Here is a 21,107-nt window from a genome sequence, read left to right on the forward strand (position 1 = left end):
GCCCGCTATCCTCTCCCCCGCAGTCGGCGTCCGTCTGGCATGTTCCCTCGCGTCCTGCCGTCGCGTTCGCCGGCTCGGAGCAGTTCTGTCCCGTGTAGCCCCCGAAGCACCTGCCCACGCCCTTCCCGTCAGCCCCTCCTCTCCTCCCTCCTGTCTATCTCCCCTCTCCTACTACCATCCCCGTCTCTGCCGCCCTGCCCCTCTGCCGCCCTGCCCCTCCTGTCTCCCGGCGCCCGCTCGCCCCTCTTCTCCCCCTGGCTCTTTCCTCTCGTGCTCTCCCTTCCCTCCCCGTCCTCCCTCCCGGCTCTCTCCTCTCCCCCGCCCTACCTGCACGAGCCGTCCCATCCCCGACACCGCCCGTGTCCGCTGCAGTTGACCTTGGCTATGCACCCTCCCTCGCACTCGCCTCCGTATCGGTTTCTCCTGCACGCCTCGCACCTCGTCCCCGCGAGTCCTCCGTAGCACTCGCACCGCCCTTGCAAGCATCGCCCGCTATCCTCTCCCCCGCAGTCGGCGTCCGTCTGGCATGTTCCCTCGCGTCCTGCCGTCGCGTTCGCCGGCTCGGAGCAGTTCTGTCCCGTGTAGCCCCCGAAGCACCTGCCCACGCCCTTCCCGTCAGCCCCTCCTCTCCTCCCTCCTGTCTATCTCCCCTCTCCTACTACCATCCCCGTCTCTGCCGCCCTCCCCCTTGCCGCCCTGCCCCTCCTGTCTCCCGGCGCCCGCTCGCCCCTCTTCTCCCCCTGGCTCTTTCCTCTCGTGCTCTCCCTTGCTCCCCCGTCCTCCCTCCCGGCTCTCTCCTCTCCCCCGCCCTACCTGCACGAGCCGTCCCATCCCCGACACCGCCCGTGTCCGCTGCAGTTGACCTTGGCTATGCACCCTCCCTCGCACTCGCCTCCGTATCGGTTTCTCCTGCACGCCTCGCACCTCGTCCCCGCGAGTCCTCCGTAGCACTCGCACCGCCCTTGCAAGCATCGCCCGCTATCCTCTCCCCCGCAGTCGGCGTCCGTCTGGCATGTTCCCTCGCGTCCTGCCGTCGCGTTCGCCGGCTCGGAGCAGTTCTGTCCCGTGTAGCCCCCGAAGCACCTGCCCACGCCCTTCCCGTCAGCCCCTCCTCTCCTCCCTCCTGTCTACATCCCTCCTCCCGGCTCTCTCCTCTACCCCGCCCTACCTGCACGAGCCGTCCCATCCCCGACACCGCCCGTGTCCGCTGCAGTTGACCTTGGCTATGCACCCTCCCTCGCACTCGCCTCCGTATCGGTTTCTCCTGCACGCCTCGCACCTCGTCCCCGCGAGTCCTCCATAGCACTGGCATTGGTTGTTGAGGCATAACTGTCCTACTGTTTCATTACAGTCTTGGTCGGTATTGCATGATAAAGTATATGATCTCAATTGGAAGCGGCTGGATCGGAAATCCTTTTCGTTGGGGAGTTTTTTTCTCATGAGTGTGGTTTGTTTTAAAGAGATTATTGTTGACAGGATGGAAGTATTTGATGTTGACAAGATGGATGTGTTTGAGGTGGACATGATGGTTGCGTTTCTGGAAGGGGGTAGGGACATTTCAGCAGAACAGGCCTGCAGCAGGAGGACGAAGACTATGCTTCCCATCGCCCTCCTGTGCTCGCGTCTTGCCATGTCAACAACGCGGCGTATGATGTGAAATTCTAATTCAATAATGTTGGCTGAATTGCTAGTCACCTGGTAGCTTATTCGCCAGAGTCCACCCTTCTTTGAAAAGCTTTAAATGCCACACTAATCAGTCTGTTGGCTCCTTGAAATCCTCGTGCTGAGCAGCCGGAGTTTCATAATAACACGCCATTTACAGATGGAATAGTCAATACAAGGGGTCTTGCTGAAGAGAAATTGCATTTCTTGTGGGTAGGGGTATACCCCTACCTACCCAGCAATGGATTTCATTACCCCACCAATATCTACTACCCTTCAAATTCCCTTGTATATTACCCGTACACATTGGTTTGCCCCCCCTGCTCCCGACCACCACCTGCACTGTTGTGACGCTTTTCAACAGTGAATGAACAACAATAACTAAAACTTTGTACGGTACTAGTACTGATTTTTAACTTAATTTTGAGTAAACTGTACGGGATTAGGCCGAGCGCGCACGTGACGGCACTAGCTAGAGGTTATGCTGAGTCAACCGAGTCGCTGAGACTCGGACCGGGAACCGAGTTTACTCAAAGTTAACTTAAGTTAAAATCAGTAGGGGACAATCATTGAGTCGGGATCTTTTAAAATCAGTACGAGGACAATCATTGAGTCGGGATCTTTTAGTACGAGGACAATCATTTAAAATCAGTACGAGGACAATCATTGAGTCGGGATCTTTTAAAATCAGTACGAGGACAATCATTGAGTCGGGATCTTTTAAAATCAGTACGAGGACAATCACTGGGATCTTGTAAAATCAGTACTAGGACAATCATTGAGTCAGGATCTTGTAAAATCAGTACGAGGACAATCACTGGGATCTTGTAAAATCAGTACGAGGACAATCATTTAAAATCAGTACGAGGACAATCATTGAGTCGGGATCTTGTAAAATCAGTACGAGGACAATCACCGTGGCACTGGGATCTTGTAAAATCAGTACGAGGACAATCATTTAAAATCAGCACGAGGACAATCCGATCATTGACTCAGGATCTTGTAAAATCAGTACGAGGACAATCATTTAAAATCAGTACGAGGACAATCATTTAAAATCAGTACGAGGACAATCATTTAAAATCAGTACGAGGACAATCACTGAGTCACCGTACCGTACATCTCGGGCCTTCCGAGGCTGCAGTGCCTCGAGAAGCCGCGGCGTCTCAGTGAACGCCGAGACCAAGGTCTGCTCGGGCAACTGGTGGATGCCGGGCACTGACGTGCAGGACTCCTGTGTTGGCTCCAACACTGTGACAGCAACATACCTCTTCGGGCTATGGTTTCCCTGCTGTTCAAGAAATCAGCTGCCTTTCCTTGTTCATAACTTCTTATGGGCAACGTTTCATGAGGCAATGCTGAATTGAGAGTTCTTGCAGATATTTGATTCAGAGGAGACAACAGAGTAGAGGAGACATCTGAGCGATGCTCAATTCAGCAGAGGGAATGGTGAAATGCCATTGATGAATCAAACTATCGGAAAGATTTCGGGAACGCCTCAAATGTGGTGAATCTCGTGTCGTCTTTCTTGGTTCCTGATCAGACCCAGCTTATTGACAGAATCCCAACCCCTCAAGCTAAGGCAGGTACAACTCTTGCGAGAATGACGTCTAAGGCAAGGATTTGCACCCTGCTCAGATACAAAGAAATATGTTTCATGGGGCCACTCTCAGTTGCCAAGCAGAAAGACACGCTGAGTACCGTAAGTTACAACATTAGCTTCGTTTCCTTCATTACAATTCAGCAAAAGCGGACGACAGCTGAAGTCCAAGAGTCTCTGCCACGCCCTTAAGTCCCTGTGATAGTCATTCAGTTCCCTCCCTCTCTGCTGACATCGGCTCACCCCGTACTTGGATCGCACTGCATCGGCCAGACCCCGGAAGCCAGACGCTCGCATGGCAGCATAGGATGGCATCGTGTCTGGTGAGCAGAGAGCCTCTGCCAGCTCGAGCACCTGTATCCAGCGCGTGAGATGCTTGCCATGCATGGAGAAAGAGTGCGTGAGATGCTGATAATTGTTATGCGTGGAGAGACAGTGCGTGAGGATCCAGAAAACAAGAGAAAATTGCCTAAAGAGACAAGAAGAAAGAAGAAGAGGAGAAGAATGAGGTACCGCTTGGCGAACGTGACTGAACTTGTTCCAGTGCGACGGATCGTTGACAACGCCATGACCTATGGCAGCGCTCCGAGTGGAATGATGGATCTACGAGTTCTTCTGTCAGCTCCTTGAGATGCTTGCAGAAGCATCACCTGCATCGACAGCCTCGTTGCCACCGCCTCGATCCCCCCGTGATAGTGCATGACGGCGTCAGCAACCTACTGCAGATCAGGGCAACCAGGACGCGCGAGCCCAACTCACTCCGCTCATCCCTGCCGCCCTCAGATCCGCTTCTGATGGCATGCAACCATGTCTCCCCCGCTGAAGAAACAACCCTCACACTCTGACCAGGCAAAAGGTGACAGGATGAGGAGATATGACAAAGGGAGAGTGAAGGAAGAGACTGCACCTGTGCCGCAAGCCACTCGGCTGCTTCTTCGACGAGACTGATGTCCTCATACTTCCTGAAGTCTTTGCCTGTGAGACGAGGAGGAGGAGGATGATAGTTGGCGCTGCTGGGACGATGAGTGCTTTGCGTTCGAGTCCTCCTCTCCTCATCCCAGAAAGGTTTTCCCCCGCCGTCAGCATGCGACGACTGAAGGTTGGAATTTCTGCTCCTCACCAGCGCCCCTGCAAGGTTTCCCGCAACTGCCTGCCCTCCCAAGGCCAAGGATCCTCCGTCCGGTCGCCCCCCCGCTCGTCTCCTTGGCTTCCCAGCTGCAGGACGGAATTCATCATACACCATCCGGGGGCGGGCCGAGCTGCCACGCAGCTGGGCTGTCTGCTGGCGGAAGACATCCATTTGCTGATGGAGCTGCCCCTGCAAGGTATGGGCATCGCCGTATACCCGGACCTGAGAAGAGACAGTCCTAGCGTCCACGTTGGAGAGCTTCGCCACTGATTGCATCCCTGCTGTCACCTCCGCACTGGCTGCCTTTACCTTGAGTTACTTTCTGAAGCGAGACAGGGGCAGGCAACAGTGGATTCGAGCAAGAAAAGAGGCGCAGATAGATGGAGAGATCAGAGTGAGAAGCAGTGGAGTGAGACACGCAGAACAGACGATTTGAGATGAGGGATCGCGAGAGTCGGTGCTCAGGAGGAATCTTGTTACCTGCAATGAATTTCGCAGTCTTTCAAGCTCAGAGTGCAGGATGTCTCTTTCTTCTCTCAGCGTTGCTATTGCATGCTCACTCCGAGCTACCGCATCTTCCAGCTGCATCCTTAAACTTGCCACCTCAGATTTATAACCTTGCGCCTCCCCATGGAACCTGTATAATCCTCAGTCATACTGAAACACTTTTCTCCTTCCGGTCCTCCTCGTCCTTCACCTCCACTTACTTCTCTGCTCTTCCCTCCGACTCTCCCAACTTGATGTTCAGCTGCTGCACATCTGCCTCGAGCCGCTTGTTGATTGCCTTGCATGCCTCCGTCTCCGCCTTCATCTCTTCATACTTGGGTCGCAAAATCTCAAGCTCCCTAATGAATTAGTGATGCGTCAATGAAAGATCAGTGAGTACTAAAACTGGAAGGAGATGGGGAGGGGGTCAATGAAAGAAAAAAAGAAGGATAGAGAAACAGGAGGGTGGGAAGTAGAATCGAGATGGATGAAAGAGAAGAGGCAAAATTTGAAGGGAAGAGCGAGACGAGCGAAAATTTGGAGGACCCAGGTAAGAGGAAGAGGCGAGGAGGAGCACAATAGAGAAGCGAACCGAAGAATGCGGTCTCTTTCATCTTGGATCTGCTTGAAGCCATTGGCTGAATTGTTTCCATTCATCCCGGCGCTTTTTAAGGCAACAAGCTCGTATCGCATCCTCTCGTAGTCCTTCTTCATCGCTTCTAGGTCCTTCATCGAGTCTCGCAGCACCTCCAGCTCCTTCTGTAGTTTCTCGTTCTCGTTCATGTACATCTTTCCACGTGACTCTGACTGTTTAAAATTTCAGCTCGTGCACTCGAATTGCCCGATTGCCCCCCTTCAATCGGTCTTCCCCATGTTGCCCACTTCCTCCCTCCCCTGCCTCTGCTCCCCTCCTCCCTCCTTCCTATCTCTCTTCTATCCCTCACCTCCCCGTAAGCCTTTCGCAAGTCGTTGATGGTTGTTTCAAAGGTGTCGGTGCTCTCGTGCAGGCTTCGTAGCGTCTCGTCCTTCTTCTTTCTCGCGTCATCGAGTTGAATCTGAAGTGACTTCACTTCCGCCAGCGCCTGCCAGCCCCATGTCAGTGGAGAGAAAGCTCTTCTGAACATACGTGCCTCCTCTCCTCGCATCTTCCACTCCTCCTCTGATCGTCGGCATTGGCGAACTTCGACTAACAACGTGGAGGACTGTTTCTCGAGTCTCTGTACCGCTGCTGTTTGTACAGCAAGAGAAGCCTCCGCGCTGCTCAGAGTCTTTCCCAGCTCATCTCTCTCCTCCTCCAGCCGCTCAACAGTCTTGTGAAGCTGGTCGATTTTCTCTTTACGTGAGCTAATCTCGTCCTCCATCCTAGTTCTAATGGCAAGTATTTCTCTCTTCCACGAGTTCTCTTTCTCTTCCCAGCTCTCGAGCGCCCTGTAGCCGTCTCTATTCCTCTGCTTCTCCTCCGTAAGCTCTGCCTCGAGTCTCTGACGCAGCAAGTGAGCTCAAGCAATCGAAAATCTGCGAGCATGTGTAGAAGAGGAGCAGGACGCAGTGGACAAAGAGGCAAAGGAGCCAGAAAGAAGTTGGGACCAGCGAAGGTTTTACCTGCACAGCGGCTGTCTGCACGGCCAGAGTTGCCTCAGCACTCTGAAGAGACTCGCGCATCAGCTGCCACTCAACTTGCAGCCTGTCTCGTTCTGCTTGCAGAGACTTGACGCTCGAGGCCTTCGTCGATTCCCACGATTCGCTTTTCGATCTCCATGCCAACAGCTCTGAAAAACACGAAGTCTCACTACCATCCATCTCCCACTCTGCCTCCTCCTCTCCAATCGCTTCGCCTTGCTCTCAATTTGTCAGGATACTACATACCTGCCGAGAAAGCTTCTGCCTTAGCTCTCCAATTGTCCGCCTCCTGCTTAGACTCTCTCAGACTTCGCTCCTTTCCGTTCAGTTTATCCTCTAGCTCGTCCAGCCGCTCAATCGCTGCTTGTTGAGTAGCAATTTTCTCTGCGTCCAGCAGTCTCAATCTGTTGTACTCGTTGTTCTGTGCCTTAAGCTGCATCAGTTGTTCGCGCATCGATTCGATGTCCCCCGACCCGCTTAGCTGTTCTAGCTTGAGTCGATATTCCTCACACTTACTTCGCCATTCGTTTTGAGATTCTCTCACTTGTCGAAGCTCTTCGGTCAGCTGCTTGATCTGCGCGTTGCTCTTCTCCACCAGCTCTGTCTGAACTTTCAACGCAATCTCCGACGCCTCCTCCGATTGACGGCTGACCCGGAGGTCTTCATAACACTTTCCAAGCTCATCTTCCAGTCGGTCTGATCTCTGAGCACTCTCGTTCATGACAGCAGAGGCTTCTGACAGCATGTGTCGCAGGGTGTGCAGTTCCGCCATGACGACAGCCTGCCCTGCACCCTGCAACCCTGACCCTGCCCCTACACTGGTGCTTCCGTCTCCTCTCAGGTAGATCTGGACTTGGTCGGCGACCCTGCCGCCAGCATCGAGAGGCTTGTGGGGTCGCATATCTTGTCCTACACCATGTCTGCCCCTCATCTGCTGCTCTAACTCTTTTGCCTGCGCCTCCAGGCCCTCGAACCTCCTCCTCCTCCCACCGCCTTCCATGCCCGATTCCCAACGGATCATAACCCCTACCACCCCTTTGTTTTCACGACCAGGTACTCTGATATGACAAGTAAGGGTTTGTGACGGTAGCACAAGTACCCCCCTACCCCTTTCAACCGACTTTGAAAGCGAGTAACCACGTCCCCCCTCTGACCAGTAAAATCCTGATGCGGGCCTGGACTGCGACAAATATTTTTCTCTAAGAATCGCAGGTCAGAACTCTTCACAAATCCTGCAGGTTTCATTCATGCATTGCGACGCCCGAGCAGGGGCAGGGCAGCAGGCGGGGGAGGGAGAGAGGAGGAGGAGGAGGAGGAAGTTGCTATAAAGGTGGTAGCCTGTCAAATGTGCCCTATGGACACTCTGCTAACAAGCAACACGTACCTTTACGTATCTTCTGTATCCAGTTTCCTTGAATGAGTCGGATCAGGAAGCGAAGATGGCTGGGTGTTCTGCTCCTGCTGGGCATGGCGGCTGGATCGTTAGAGATGTGGTCAACTTTGAACGACATGCCTCTTCAGGAAGAATTCACAATACTCGAATTTCGTGCTCCTTCTCACATCTTGACGGGAAGAAGTTGAACCTTGTGTTTTTGTTTCTGGTTACAAGTTTTCTCGATCCTTGCAGCTGCCTGCATGTCGAACGAGGCATTTTCAGCCGGAACAATCCATCGGGTGGAGCAGAAAGTCTGCTAAAGACGAGGCGAATGGTATATCCATCTCCCACACCCCAATCCAAGTCGGCGCTTCGAGGTGGCAGAGACGACGGGCTACTTGATGTGGAGGGCGGCGATGTGGAGAGCACATTGGCGAACCCGGAGATGACGCAAGTGAGAGCATTCATGCCGAGAGAGCTGAAGGAATGGAAGCAGGGAGGGACGCAAGAGAGAAACGAGAGACTCGACCTGAGCTTTCTCTGGGACAACAAAGCCTGGTTCTACCCCGAGCCCCCGTGGGGCAGGAAGGATGTATACCGGAGAGAATCAAACTTCCTCAAGAGATGGCATTTCTTCATGTGGTTTGCAATGATCTACGTCGCTGTGGTTGTTCCATTCCGTGCCGCTGGCCTCTCTCGCGTTCCAGCTGCTTATGCGACCTGCAGTGACAACAGTATAACGAGAACTGCAATCGATGTTGTTGTCGATGTAATCTTCCTGGCTGACATGGTATTCACTATGCACACAGCTTACTATAAGCGAAAAGGGCATGGTCGCTTCATCCTTGTCGACGACCTGGAGCTTGTGCAGCAGAATTACCTGACAAGCGTCAGCTTCCTCCTCGATGTCATGGGCGTCCTGCCCTTCAAGGAGATTTCTTGCTGGTTCCTCAGGCTTTGCTCGATCATCTTCCCTCGATCGACAGAGAAACTTATGTCGGGATCTGTGATTGGCTTGTTGAAACTGATGCGACTTGCCAAATTGTTTCGCCTACATCACTTCAGGCAAATGTGGAGGTACATATATCATCAATTCCCACGAAAGTCAAGGTGGGTGCACCTTGCAAAGATTCTTTCTCTGTTGCTCTTTACATCTCATCTCCTATCGTGCTCGTGGTATTGGATCGGAACACAATCGAACGAGGGTTGGGTGAGAAGAATATACAAGAAGTCGAAGGGGGACGACCAATGGTTCGACAAGTATATCACATCACTCTATTTTGTTTACACAACCATTACTACTGTCGGCTTTGGAGATGTCGTGGCAAACACAACAGCAGAGAGAATTTTCTGCGTGTGGGCGACCGTCCTTGGCTCATTTCTCTTCGGAGTTCTCATCGGCAGCGTCCCCAAGATTATGAACAGGCAGACTGAAGCTTGCTCCCGGTACACGGCGCTCGAGAGGAATGTGAAAGAGTATTTGCACGAGCATGAGGTAAGCAGATCACTGTCCGCAAAGCAGCTGAAGAGCTTTGCTAGGTTCCTTCGGAGCTTCGCGGGCGCATTTTGCAGTATTATGAATACCGGTTCCCCGAGAGGAGGCACTTTGATTTGGAAAAGAAGCTTGCAGAGCTCCCGAGGAGCATTCAGGAGGCACTTGCTGTCCACGTACATCGAGACCTCACGCGCATGTGTGCGGTGCTATCTCGATGCTCTCCCAGCACGCTAAGCGACGTCTGTTTGCGACTGCATGAGATGTACGCGGCACGCGGGGATCTCATCGTCAGCGCGGGATCCGAGCCTGATGGCGTCTACTTCATCCGCAGTGGACAGGTGATAAGTCCTTCTCCCTTTTCTTGACCTTGATACTCGCAGCTGCCTCTTCGCTTCCGAATCGAAGTTCTTGTCCTGCTGTCGCATGTTGAGTGACCTGGGCCCAGGTTCTGGTGATAAGACCCGCGGATGGAAAGGCACTAAGACATCTCGGGCCTGGAGACATCTTTGGAGAGAATTGTTGCATCGACCCCAACCTATCCTGCTCGATCCGCCTCCACAGCATCACAGCGCTTGAACCCCTGGAGATCTGCAAGCTTTACCTTGACGACCTTGAGCTCCTCGTGGCCAACCATGTCGACTTTGTGCTCACTTCACAAGTCAGCTCGTGGAGGACAGCTAGAAACGAGATCATCGAGAGGTACCGGTCGAGGATGGGGACAATCACACAGAGTGAGGTCCTTGACCGCGTGCAGTCGCTCAAGGATGATCTCCGCATCCTCAAGTACACTTGTGCCGCCCTCTCTGACTCCGCCCTCAAGACTGCGGATGGAAGCAAAGCTCTTGTGCAGGAGGGTCTCGAGAAGATGAGAAAGGAGGATGGAGAGGAGAGGTCTGCAACAAACGAATCGACCTTGGAGCCTGTAGAGCAACAGTCGGTTGGCGAGGAGAAAGACGGAGACAGGTAATTGAAGAAAAGCAACGATCGCAAGCCGCTCTGACATTGAACCTTCAGGGCACTGAATGACTCAGGCTCTAAGTCCTTCCAAGGAATAGGCATGCATGACCTCGTCCACTTGCAATCAAGATATCACACCCACCCCACTGCCATGGCGGGAGCATCGCGACAAGGTGCAGTAACGCAAGCGACACTGGTGGGTGGATCTGATTGCTTGCATCCATACCAGGACTGGTCCATCAACCTGTTCGTCCTGTCTTCAAAGTCAATGCTGGATTCTCTGCAGGGGTATTTCGAACCCAGCCCATGTCCAAGAAGTAAGCTTGCGTTGACTTAATCCACAACCCTCCTCATTTCCATTCGATTTCTGTTCACGACTGACGTTCAGCAGGAACAGGTATGGTACGTGGGCTGCAAAGAGCTCCAATCAGCCAAGGGAGGAGGAAAGCCACGTGAGTCGCTGAGCTTGCTACTTGTCCACATCTGACCTTGTTCAGGGCTCTGTCTCTGTTCACCATTACCCACAAAGAGGTTTGTCATGTGTCATTGCTGTACCTCGTCCTGCTTTCATTGCTATACCTCCTCTCCCCTCTCGTCCGGTCTTGCCTTCTGTCATTGCCGTGTCCCCTCTCACCTCTCTTTCGGCCTCGTCCATATCTCTTTGTGACTGCTCCATCAGGACTTGAGCTGGAGCCTCCCACAGAGTCTGATGACTGAGGCCCTAACGTCGACTCAACTAGCCGCCAATTGGACTTGAGTGTCATTCAGCCGCGATATGATAGCTGCTCGAGTCCTGAATGTGACAAGAAGGGATCAGGAAAAGTAATGCGCAGATGGTGGGGAGAAGGAGCTTGCCTGCTCAAGCCAGTTTTGTAGGCTGTTGCCAATTCTTCCAGCTCTTCGAGGTCTGCTTGTGTCAAAGGAGCGTGTAAACATCAGCGGTTCTCACCTGCAACGTCGAGCTGAACCATATTCAGTCTCTGCAGTACCTGAGGAGAAGACCTGTGAGGCCTGTTCAAGCCTGTGAGCGAAGACAAGACCTGCAGAGTTGAGTGTTGCGCTTCTGTGCCCATGCCTCGTATCTTGCTTGATCGTGCTGGACGTGAGCTGATGAAGGTTCCTGTGCTTACCCTCTCAACTCCCCATCGGGTAGCCAGTACGATCCCCTCCTGCGAAATCTGTCGTTTAGGGTTGGGCCATTCCATGCCATTCCTTCTACTTCTCTCTGCGCTTCCCCTCGCTTCTTACCAGTTTCTCTACTATGCTGATCCTCGACTCCTTGCCAATGCAGACGGCACTGATGGACCATGGCTAAAAAGCATCAGCAGAATTCGATTGCAGCTCAAGTTACCTTGCGAAGATGACCAACTGGTAGGCGAGAGAGTTCAAGCGCAGGAGAGCCGAAGGCAAACAAAGCGATCAGACTTTCATCAGCGTTCACCTACAACCAAGAAACATGAATCCGGAGGTTCAGAGTAGCCACAGCGGGAGGAGGGGGAGAAGAAGCTCACATGGAGAATGATATCTTGGCCGTCAGACAGTCTTTGCGTATCCTCGTCTGCTTCTGTGGAAGAAAACGTCCCCTGATAGCAGTTGAGATATCCAGCAGAAGGCAGGACGAGGGCACAGAAAGAAGAGAACAAATAAAGGAAAACAGAAGCATGACCTTGCCCAAATGCAAATCATCAGATCGCAATGCAAAAGCCGCCTGAAAGATTGTCAGCATTATATTATCGGTCACGGAGAAAGGATAGAGTTGGGGGCGTTGAGCAGGTCGATTGTCAGTGAAGAGAGCAAAGGTAGCAGAAGGGATGTGGGGCTTTACGGAGTTCCCATCGGATGAAGTCAGGCCGACGTAGCCATCGATAACGCTGTCGAGCTGAGAAGCAATCGAGCATTTGAGATGGGAACACATGAAACGCAACGCCATGAAGGATCCTTACCTTGCCGATATTAAATCGAAAATTGTGGATCCCATAGGAAAGACTGGGTTGGAGGAAACCTTGCATTCTTGAGCACAATCAGCATAATGGAAGAATAGCGATTGTCAACCAAAGAAGGTTGAGAGCGCGGGGGGAAGGGGCAGAGAAAGTAGAATGGTTCACCTTGGTCCTCGAAGATCTGGAGAGGTCGGAACGGATTGAAAAGAATCAGAGTCAAAATCGAGGGATTGGAAAGTGAAGGCGAGCTTCGTGTCTTCCTCCTTCTTGCTGGCTTCTCTCTCATACTCTTTCTCTCTCCGTCTCAGAATCTCCACATCTGTTCGCAGATTCGTAATAATGCTCTCCATCTCCTTCTTCATCTCTGCAATCTCCTTCGATTTTTCCTCCTTCTCCCGCTTGAGATGGATGTGCACCTGCTCAACCTCCGCTTTCATGCGAAGCTCATAGTCCTCCTTGAGTTTCTTCATTGCCAACTTGATTTCCGAGCAGTTCGCCTCCTTCGCCTGCAGCTCTTCTCCTTGTTTCTCCAACAAAGCCTTCTGTGCTGAGATCTGCCTGTGTGCTACCTGTATATCCTCTGAGAGTTTTATGTTGGTGTCCCGCTCAAGCTTCAGCTCTGCCTCGGCTCTCTTCAGCTGGGCCAGTATGTAAGTAGGTGTGCTGCTCCGGCTCGGATGACTGGCGGGGTCAAGAGCGTGACCTTCCTTCACCTGGGGAAGAGACGTCCCGCTGCAGAACAAAGTCTCCACAAATCGCTTCTGGTCTTGCGCCACTTGCGAGATTGTTTCCAACAGTTTAATGTTGAGTTCCGTCAACACTTGATGAAGACCCCCCACACTTGACCTTACCAGCTCCTCCTCCTCCTCTATCTGGACTCCCTTTTCCCATCGTCCATACATTGTTCTCATCTTCTTCGATCGGCGGGAGTAAGCAGGTTTTCTGATTATTCCGATACCATGTCGCAGACCCTCCTTGAACTCTCCCATGTATGTCTCTTTTTCACCTTGGACTGCCTCCTCAACCCCGAAACCGTTCTTTTCTCCATCCTTGAACATTCCTCCATACAAACGCTGCTCCTCCTCTAAGAAGCCCAACCCGCTCTGGTATCCATAATGAAACTCACCAGCATATTTTAACGACCTCGAGGAAGGCATGAGATCAAGCACACCAAGTCCATGAAAGAAACCATCCTTCCACATGCCATGATACTTCGATCCATCCTGTGGAATCTGTCAGGATCCTCCGAATCACCTCATCCCTGAGACCATTTGTGCTGCTTTCCCGCTGGACTCAGAATCTCCCCTACTCCCACCATCCTTCCCGGTCATTGACTCAGAATCTCCCCTACTCCCACCATCCTTCCCGGTCATTCACTCAGAATCTCCCCTAATCCCACCATCCTTCCCGGTCATTCACTCAGAATCTCCCCTACTCCCACCATCCTTCCCGGTCATTGACTCAGAATCTCCCCTACTCCCACCATCCTTCCCGGTCATTGACTCAGAATCTCCCCTACTCCCACCATCCTTCCCGGTCATCTCTTCTCCTCTCATCACCTCGAACTTCACGTCGATAGCTTGCTGCATCTCGACTAGATTGTTTCAAACATCGCACCCGCCTCCAGCCCGCCTCTGGCCCCACAGCTCTGGCCCCGCCTCAGCAGGGCAGTAGGGTGTAATAGCGGGGATGGGGGTTCTTAAAAATGGGGGCCATCAAGGAAGAGGGACGGATTTGATGATGAGAGGAGAGGAGAGAGAGTGAGAGGAGGAGGAGAGAAGAGATGGTGGGAGGAGGAGGAGAGAAGAGACGGTAAGAAGGACAGGGAGAGGAAGAGGACAGTGAGATGGGATCAAATGAGACTGAAAGAATCTTGCATACCACAAGAATTCAGATGACGCAATGTCTGGATGTCCCTGCAAATTTGACTGAACATGAACAAAAATGAATTTATTCCAGGTTTTGGAAGATGAAGTTGTTTCAAAGATGGTTGATGGCTCACGCCTTGTTACTCTCTGTTCTTGTCCAGCCGCTCAAATCATTCAGCACTGGAGGGATTGACCTGATGTATAGACACCTCAATCAACACTTTGGAAGAGCTAGGCGACATGACTTGTTTGATAAGATCAGGACTGCAACATTCAGATGTGCTACCATGACAAATAAGAACAAAATCTGCATGATGGGCGATGACCTGAAGCTTCAAGTTAGCACAGTGATGGGACTCGAAGCCCTCGTGAAGCAGGAGCTTGAAGAGCTTGGATACTCCAATTGCCTTGCTAAGAATGGCAGAGTGGAGGTACAAGCTCCCTCCTCTGCCATCCCTCGTCTCAACATCAACCTTCGCACAGCCAATCGAGTACTCCTTGAGGTGCTTCTTTCTGCTCGTGTTGATCTCGCTCTTAACAAGACAGCAGCTTGCGGAGTTCGAGGCTTGCTCCTTTGACGAGCTCTTCGATGGCGTGTCTGCAATAGAATGGAAGCGCTGGGTCCCCAAAGGCGCATCGTTCCCAGTGGTTGGAAAGAGCGTCGACTCTATCCTCCACAGTGTGCCTGCCTGTCAGTCTATCTGCAAGAAGGCGATTTCTTCTTCACTTACAAATGGCATGGGATCTGTGACAAAGGAAAATTGGGTGGAGGAAGATCCTAGGAACGGAGTGTGTGAGGTTGAGGTAGCAATCAGCAAGAATTTGGTGAAGATTTCGATCGATACGAGTGGAGCTGCGTTGAGCAGGAGAGGGTATCGCACAAAAGTGTTGGATAATGGAGCCCCGCTCAAAGAGACCCTTGCAGCCGGCATTCTCATGTTGAGGTGAAAGCTGAACCTTGAAACAACCATCATGTTCCCCCATCCTCCTCTTGAATGTCCTTCATCCTTCCCATCTCTTCTTACTCCTCCAACAGCCGTTGGACTCCAGACCGACCTCTATACGATCCTTTCTGTGGCAGTGGAACCATCCTTCTTGAAGCAGGTCTGCTGAGCCTTCATGTGCTCTTGTTAAACGCCCTCCAGCACTCATGGGAAGGAAAATCGCTCCCGGGATGCGGCGCTCCTTTGCGGCAGAATCGATTTCAACATTGAGCCCTGCGAGGTTGGATGCACCTTGATATGCAGTCGCTGAGTAGGAGATGCAGTGAATGGGCGCAGGCACGGGAGGAAGCGAAAGGGAAGGAAGTGGAGGAGAAGGTGGCTCGCAAACAGCTGCGACTGTTCGGCTCCGACATCGACCAACGCGCCGTCCAATTGACTCACTCACATCTAAGAGCAGCAGACGTCCAGCAGCACGTGCAGCTTAGCGTTGCTGATGTAGCACGCGTTGCTCCTCCTCCTGGCGAGTTTGGATGCATTGTAACGAACCCACCGTATGGGATGCGATTGGGAGAGTCGCAGCGAGCAAACGAAGAGCTGGTGCGGTGAATAATGAAGATGGAGGGCGGAAGAGGAGTTCAAAGATGGGGAAGGAGGTCACGGAGAGGAGTCATGAGGAGTGGAGGAATGAAGGACTCCGTGAAATTTTGAGGGAAGATAGAGATGACTTTGTAAACAGGCATCTCTTTGGAGGAAACTTGACACCTGGAGTTTGTTTGCTCTGAGCGGAGATGTTCACTTCGAGGAGGTGAGATTTGACTGTTCCATCTCCATCTGAAACTTAGCAGGATATTGGGAGGAAAGCAACCAAGCGCAGGAAGCTCTACAACGGGAAGTTGCCATGCCAGGTCCTGCAGAGGAAAGCAAGAAGAGGGAGTCTCATTTCGCCTTAGCTCTACCAGTACTTCGGACCCCTTCCCCCTCGTCCCCCTCGAAATTCGCCTCCAGCAGACGCAGTCAATGTGCTCTTCATATTCGTTGCCCACAGAAAATTCGCAAGAAGCGCATGCAGTCTGAGCGCATGTGCAGCATCAGGCTGGAACGAAGATCAAGAGGTATGCGGAAGGCAAGAAAGGATTACGACTGGTCACTGTCATGCAGATGGTCAATGTCAGAATCGATCGCTGGGTTTGCATCAAGAACTGTGGTGCCTGCTGCTATTTGGGTGAGACGAGGGGAATTTTCAATGACACAGGGAGGAGCGGACGGGTGGAGGGAGTCAGAGGAGAGGAGATGAAGGAAGGGTGTAGGGTGTAGAATATAGTCTGACACATGCATTCAATCAGCTCCTGACTTCGGTCCTGAGCCACCTGAAGACCCTGAAGATGCTCAAAAGGTTCTTGTCGTGCTGAGCGATGAAGCCTAACTTTCCCTAGTTCAAGGAGATGATCGGAGAAGACGGTTGGTGCGTCAACCTCGACAAAGAAACCAAGTAATCTTATTCTTCCACTCTTCTACTTTTGACCTCAACGTCCTTCGGCCTGAACGACTGATCTGCAGACGGTGTCGGATCTATCAAGACCGGCCTTCATTTTGTCGGACAAGTGCAGAAAATTTTGAGGTGATCGGGGATCAGCTCGAGACTCGTGCTGCCCTTGACTCTGTTATTTTTCACGCCAGCGGTTGTACAACGTGCCAAAGCGAGACTTCCAAGAAGTCGCTATCGGAGCTTGCAAGGTGATGGAGGCGGAGCAGAGGCGGATGAGGAGCGGGACGTTGAAGCGTTTGCAGCAAACCATCATCGACGTGTTTGGCGATGAATCTCTCGAGTATGACAGGTGAGCGAGACGACCGTGTACTGGCCTCTCAAGGATGCTGCAGGTACTTGAGGGCTGTAGGGGAAGACAGTGATGAAGATTATTGAGCCGAGAGGAAGATGAGAGGGGTTTCAAGAATGAAATGAATTCATGCTTGAGATATGAATTGAATTCATCTTAATTCATCTTTGAAATGAATACATCTTTGTGTAATAGAATGATATTTCTCTGAGACATGAAATCTACTGTCTTTGAAGTGTGAAACCAACTTTTCTTAAAAGAGAGGAAAACCGGAGCAAGCTAAGGAGGATCAGAAATGTTAGTTGTTATAATTCGATTTAAATCTCATATGAAGAATTGATTCGATTTGGTTCGTCCCTGCTTTGTCGGGGCATGGCGGGGCGCAAGCCAATTCTTCTGGTTGTGATGTTGTTGTGGGGGACAAGATCATGTGGGTCCTTCTCGCAGTCAGACCTTCCTCAGCTTGTCGGCCCCAACACCCACAAGATGCTACAGAAGATGGTCCAACTCGCTCCTCCATGGCCGGGACCTGAGGGCCCTCGTGCACTTGAGCAAGAGGACGACTCTGAGTACGATCCCGGCAAGCCAGCGGAGAGCATCGAGGCCCTTGAGCTGAGAGAGGCATCAAAAAAGAAGCTGCTGGAGACAATCATCCTAATGACAAGGCTCCCAGAGGTGGTCACTCTGCTTCTTCCTTGCTTCATCGTTCGCCTGATGAAATTGCAGGACAATCCAGCGGTTCGATCCCTGCAAGAATCTCTCAATGAAAGCAAGCACTTACTGCAAGAACTTGTTTATGATGAAGACTTGTGGTGGGAATCGATGGTTCACAAATTTGCGCGAGACGGTAGAAAGGAGGGCAGCGCACTCAACGATATGGACGAGATCAGAATTTTGTCTTACAATGGCGCGATCTTCCCCAAGTTCTACTGGTCTCAAGATGTTTTTCAGTGTGATCTTTACGTTAAAGTTTCCAATGATACACGAGCAAGGGACGTTAGAGTGAAGCTGCAGAAGAAAAATCTGCATGTTCAAATCAAGGGCGAGACTCTGATAGATGAAGAGCTTGCTTTTCATGTGAGAATCGAATGTTCAGGTGTTTATGCTGATGGAATCAAGCAGGTTCGAGACAGAGATGAGGATACAGAAGGTTGTTGGGAGCTCCGCACGTTCCGACACCTCAAGCTCTTACAGGTTCGCTTCCTCTGTCCAGCGCAGCTTCTAAATTAGCCAACAGATCCATTTGTTGAAGAGCACGGAAGGGATAATCTTCAACTGCTCGAGCGATCCGATCTTGTGGGATCGAGTCTTCTTGGCAGACAAGAGCATCGAGACCGCGGCGATAGACCAGAACGTGCTTGCTCTCTCCGACCTGCGCAGCAAGAAGAGACTGTGTGGCGATGCTCCATCGGTCCCGCATGAGGATTGCTGCTCTTTGTCCTCCCTCCGCTTGCAAATTCAGCCTTCAGACTTGCTAAAGATTCACAGCATTGACCTTCTTTTTTCCTACGTCTGCTCTGTCCGACTCTTTCGCGGCCGAACGCTTGCCTTTGCGGACTCCTCCTCTTCTTGGCTGGTGGCACTGAGTGCGGTTCTTACCGCACGTGACAGCGAAGGATGCTCAGCCATTAACTCAACAGATTATGTGCTGGCAAAGAGCAGGAGTGCTCTTATGAGCAAGTTGCATTTCTTAGATCAAGAGGACCGCGAAGGATTGTACTTGCAGGTGAGAAACTGTGTCACTGACAGATAGAATGGGAGAGAGGGGAAGGAGACTGCTCTGACTTTTTTCAGGCCATTGGGGATGTGGAGACGATTGCAGTGAGCAAGACGCTCACGTTGTCGGCTTTCAATGAGATGAAGAAAATCTTTGAAACGAGCTTGCAAAGACTAGCGCCAGAAGAGCATGAGACCAAGCAAACAAAAGGCAAAGTGGACGCTTTCGCGCTTCGAGCAAACGCTTCAATCTTCATACCACGAGATCATTTGCTCGCCGCTATGGTACAACCTTCTCTTCTGTTCTACATGTCCCACACATGATTTCTGATGTTTGGATATCAACAGCACAAGATGAGATTCTTCACCGCATGGGTGAGAACTTTTCTTATTCTAAGGGACTTTCCCTTCCCTGCGCTTTGACCTGCCTTCTTCCTTTCCTTCCAATCACCTTCTCCTGTCTCCCTTTCCTGCGTATGTTTTCGTCCTCTCGCATTTCTCTTTCTCCTAATCTCTCCGTCTTCTCCCATTCAATTTCCTCCTTCTTCCTTCTGATTTGTCTGCACGCCAGCGAGGCGATCAGAATGGGAGCCTCCTCATCCACCAGGTTTCTCGCCTGCGTCACTGCAAGTCTCTCCTAGCATCGTCTCTATTTCTTCAGACAGCGTCTGACTCAAGTCGCTTTGCTCGCTTCTTCCCTCAATTCGACGGGAACATGAACGATGCAAACAGCGAGCAGCTCAACACCACATTCGATCGCTCTCCTGCTCCCACTGTCTCCTCCAATCCCTCTCCCGCTTCTTCTTCACCTCCTGCTCCCACTGCTCCCCTCTCTCCCCTTGCAGCTGTCTCCTCCCTTCCCTCTCCCGCTCCTTCTTCACCTTCCGCTTCAGCTGCTCCCTCCCTTCCCACTCCCGCCTCGTTTCCTCGCTCTTCTCCTCCATCTGCTTCGCTTCATACGAATTCTGTTCCTGTTTCCCTTGATCCTTCCCTTCCACCACCCGCTGCTTCCACCGGCATGGGCTCTCCGTCACTTATGACTGTTCCTCCTTTTCCTTCTCCTCTACTTTCGCCTCCCTCCCCACTCGCTGCCCCTGCCCCTGCCCCTGCCCCTGCCCCTGCCCCTGCCCCTGCCCCTGCCCCTGCCCCTGCCCCTCTCCGTGATGACAACAGGGAAGAGGATTTTGGGAGCATCCAAGGAGAAAAGAATTTGGGTTTTGCTAGGGCTGAAAGAATTGAGAGTGAGGAGTGTGTAAAGCTCCGTGGAGCTGAAAATGGAGCTTCAAGAAACACTCTTTCTTCATCCTCTTCTCAAGACAATATGGCGTTCAGTTCGAAATTTCATCCGCATGAAGGAGCACAACACTTTGCCGATGCTTTCGAAGTCATCGAACCTCCCGTCATGGTCTCTCTTCCCTCCCTCCTTCTCCTCCCTCCTCCTGCCTCCTCCTCCTCCCTCCCTCTCTCCCTCCTTCCCTCCTCCCCTCTCCCTCCTTCAGCTTCCCGCACTTCTTCTGTGACTGCTCCTCGTCTACCCGCTACTTCCTAGGTCATGTCTCCTTTCCTCTAACAGTGCCTGGCAGGATTTTAATTTTTCATCTTCGCGGGAAGTGGATTTCTCTTCTAGCTCGAATGCTGAGGAAACGTTCGATCCTGTCAGCTTCTTGAAGAGCAGGAAGGAAATGATGGACGCTCTCTCTGAGTCCGACGACCTTGCACCGGCTGACATGCAGGGCGAAGGAGCAGAGAGAAGTGCTGGGGAAGGAGGGAGGGGAGAAGGGGAGGAAGGAGGGGGAAAGATCGACGAGCGGTTTGTTGATGGAAAGGACCATTATCGCATCGACGAGGAGGTCACCGAGCTCATCAAGAAGGGCAAGTACAACCCCGAGGACCTTCAAACTGCTCCTGCTTTCCGCGAGCCTCGCGTGCCGGTCCCGCGCAAGATGACGATGGAAGAGGTGAGGAGGAGACGTGGAGTCTTGCCCAGCCTGACATCTGCTGCAGCTCATTGAGCACTACAACAAGCAGCAGCCAGAAGAGGAGGAGGAGTCGGTCGATCAGTGGACCAACGATGTGACGGATGCTAAGGCGAAACCTGCTCCCGCTAGGAAACCGAAAAAACCGATTAAGTTCATCGGCCCTGATGGAAACCTTTACCTCATGCGAGAGAAACCCCAGGGACAAGTGCAGGTCTGCCTCAGCTCTCATCGCCATTCCCTCGCTGCTCTTCCTTCCATCCCGTCCTCTTCCAATCCGACAGCTGTTTAGTTCACTCCGACAAAATTGATGCTGATCAGTTTGCACAGGAAATGCCGTCATCTGTCGAGGAAGACGAAGAAGAGATTGATGTTGAAGATGGTTGGTAAGGACGTCGAAAGCTGTATGCATTTATAACAAAGGAAATTCACTTCTTTCATGTATGCATTATAACAAAGGGAGTACTTGCACCTTGAATCCCTTTCAAGTCCACAATCCCTCCG

General features: G+C 52.0%; 5 protein-coding genes across 5 annotated transcripts; 3 read left to right on the forward strand and 2 right to left on the reverse strand.

Annotated features, from left to right (window-relative positions):
• Positions 1 to 3,377: 3,377 nt before the first annotated feature.
• GUITHDRAFT_165865 (hypothetical protein) lies at positions 3,378 to 7,497 on the reverse strand (the record flags this gene model as incomplete). Its single annotated transcript, XM_005822738.1, has 13 exons — positions 3,378 to 3,458; positions 3,506 to 3,616; positions 3,776 to 3,865; positions 3,913 to 3,978; positions 3,999 to 4,103; positions 4,170 to 4,700; positions 4,872 to 5,028; positions 5,099 to 5,236; positions 5,470 to 5,684; positions 5,822 to 5,959; positions 6,101 to 6,358; positions 6,480 to 6,646; positions 6,744 to 7,497. The coding sequence occupies 13 exons, from the start codon at positions 7,495 to 7,497 to the stop codon at positions 3,396 to 3,398; spliced, it is 2,793 nt and encodes a 930-aa protein (XP_005822795.1). The 3' UTR covers positions 3,378 to 3,395.
• Positions 7,498 to 7,913: 416 nt separating this feature from the next.
• On the forward strand, positions 7,914 to 10,334 carry GUITHDRAFT_146173 (hypothetical protein; the record flags this gene model as incomplete). The annotated part of the gene is made up of 4 exons (XM_005822739.1): positions 7,914 to 7,990; positions 8,125 to 9,367; positions 9,412 to 9,705; positions 9,813 to 10,334. 4 exons carry the CDS (start codon positions 7,914 to 7,916, stop codon positions 10,332 to 10,334), a joined length of 2,136 nt encoding a protein of 711 aa, XP_005822796.1.
• Positions 10,335 to 11,088: 754 nt separating this feature from the next.
• On the reverse strand, positions 11,089 to 13,853 carry GUITHDRAFT_146174 (hypothetical protein; the record flags this gene model as incomplete). Its single annotated transcript, XM_005822740.1, has 10 exons — positions 11,089 to 11,231; positions 11,274 to 11,326; positions 11,365 to 11,444; positions 11,573 to 11,635; positions 11,676 to 11,765; positions 11,836 to 11,907; positions 11,991 to 12,203; positions 12,268 to 12,334; positions 12,430 to 13,487; positions 13,824 to 13,853. The coding sequence occupies 10 exons, from the start codon at positions 13,851 to 13,853 to the stop codon at positions 11,089 to 11,091; spliced, it is 1,869 nt and encodes a 622-aa protein (XP_005822797.1).
• A 629-nt stretch (positions 13,854 to 14,482) lies between these two features.
• GUITHDRAFT_117968 (hypothetical protein) lies at positions 14,483 to 16,997 on the forward strand (the record flags this gene model as incomplete). The annotated part of the gene is made up of 11 exons (XM_005822741.1): positions 14,483 to 14,635; positions 14,682 to 15,076; positions 15,169 to 15,236; positions 15,278 to 15,356; positions 15,400 to 15,673; positions 15,813 to 15,881; positions 15,922 to 15,981; positions 16,163 to 16,298; positions 16,420 to 16,469; positions 16,754 to 16,911; positions 16,955 to 16,997. The coding sequence occupies 11 exons, from the start codon at positions 14,483 to 14,485 to the stop codon at positions 16,995 to 16,997; spliced, it is 1,485 nt and encodes a 494-aa protein (XP_005822798.1).
• Positions 16,998 to 17,283: 286 nt separating this feature from the next.
• GUITHDRAFT_146176 (hypothetical protein) lies at positions 17,284 to 20,993 on the forward strand (the record flags this gene model as incomplete). The annotated part of the gene is made up of 10 exons (XM_005822742.1): positions 17,284 to 17,988; positions 18,034 to 18,105; positions 18,149 to 18,637; positions 18,706 to 18,912; positions 18,976 to 19,002; positions 19,199 to 19,234; positions 19,806 to 19,868; positions 20,211 to 20,585; positions 20,632 to 20,817; positions 20,934 to 20,993. The coding sequence occupies 10 exons, from the start codon at positions 17,284 to 17,286 to the stop codon at positions 20,991 to 20,993; spliced, it is 2,220 nt and encodes a 739-aa protein (XP_005822799.1).
• Positions 20,994 to 21,107: the final 114 nt, after the last annotated feature.

This window comes from Guillardia theta (assembly GCF_000315625.1).
Source record: "Guillardia theta CCMP2712 unplaced genomic scaffold GUITHscaffold_119, whole genome shotgun sequence".
Classification (NCBI taxonomy): domain Eukaryota; class Cryptophyceae; order Pyrenomonadales; family Geminigeraceae; genus Guillardia; species Guillardia theta.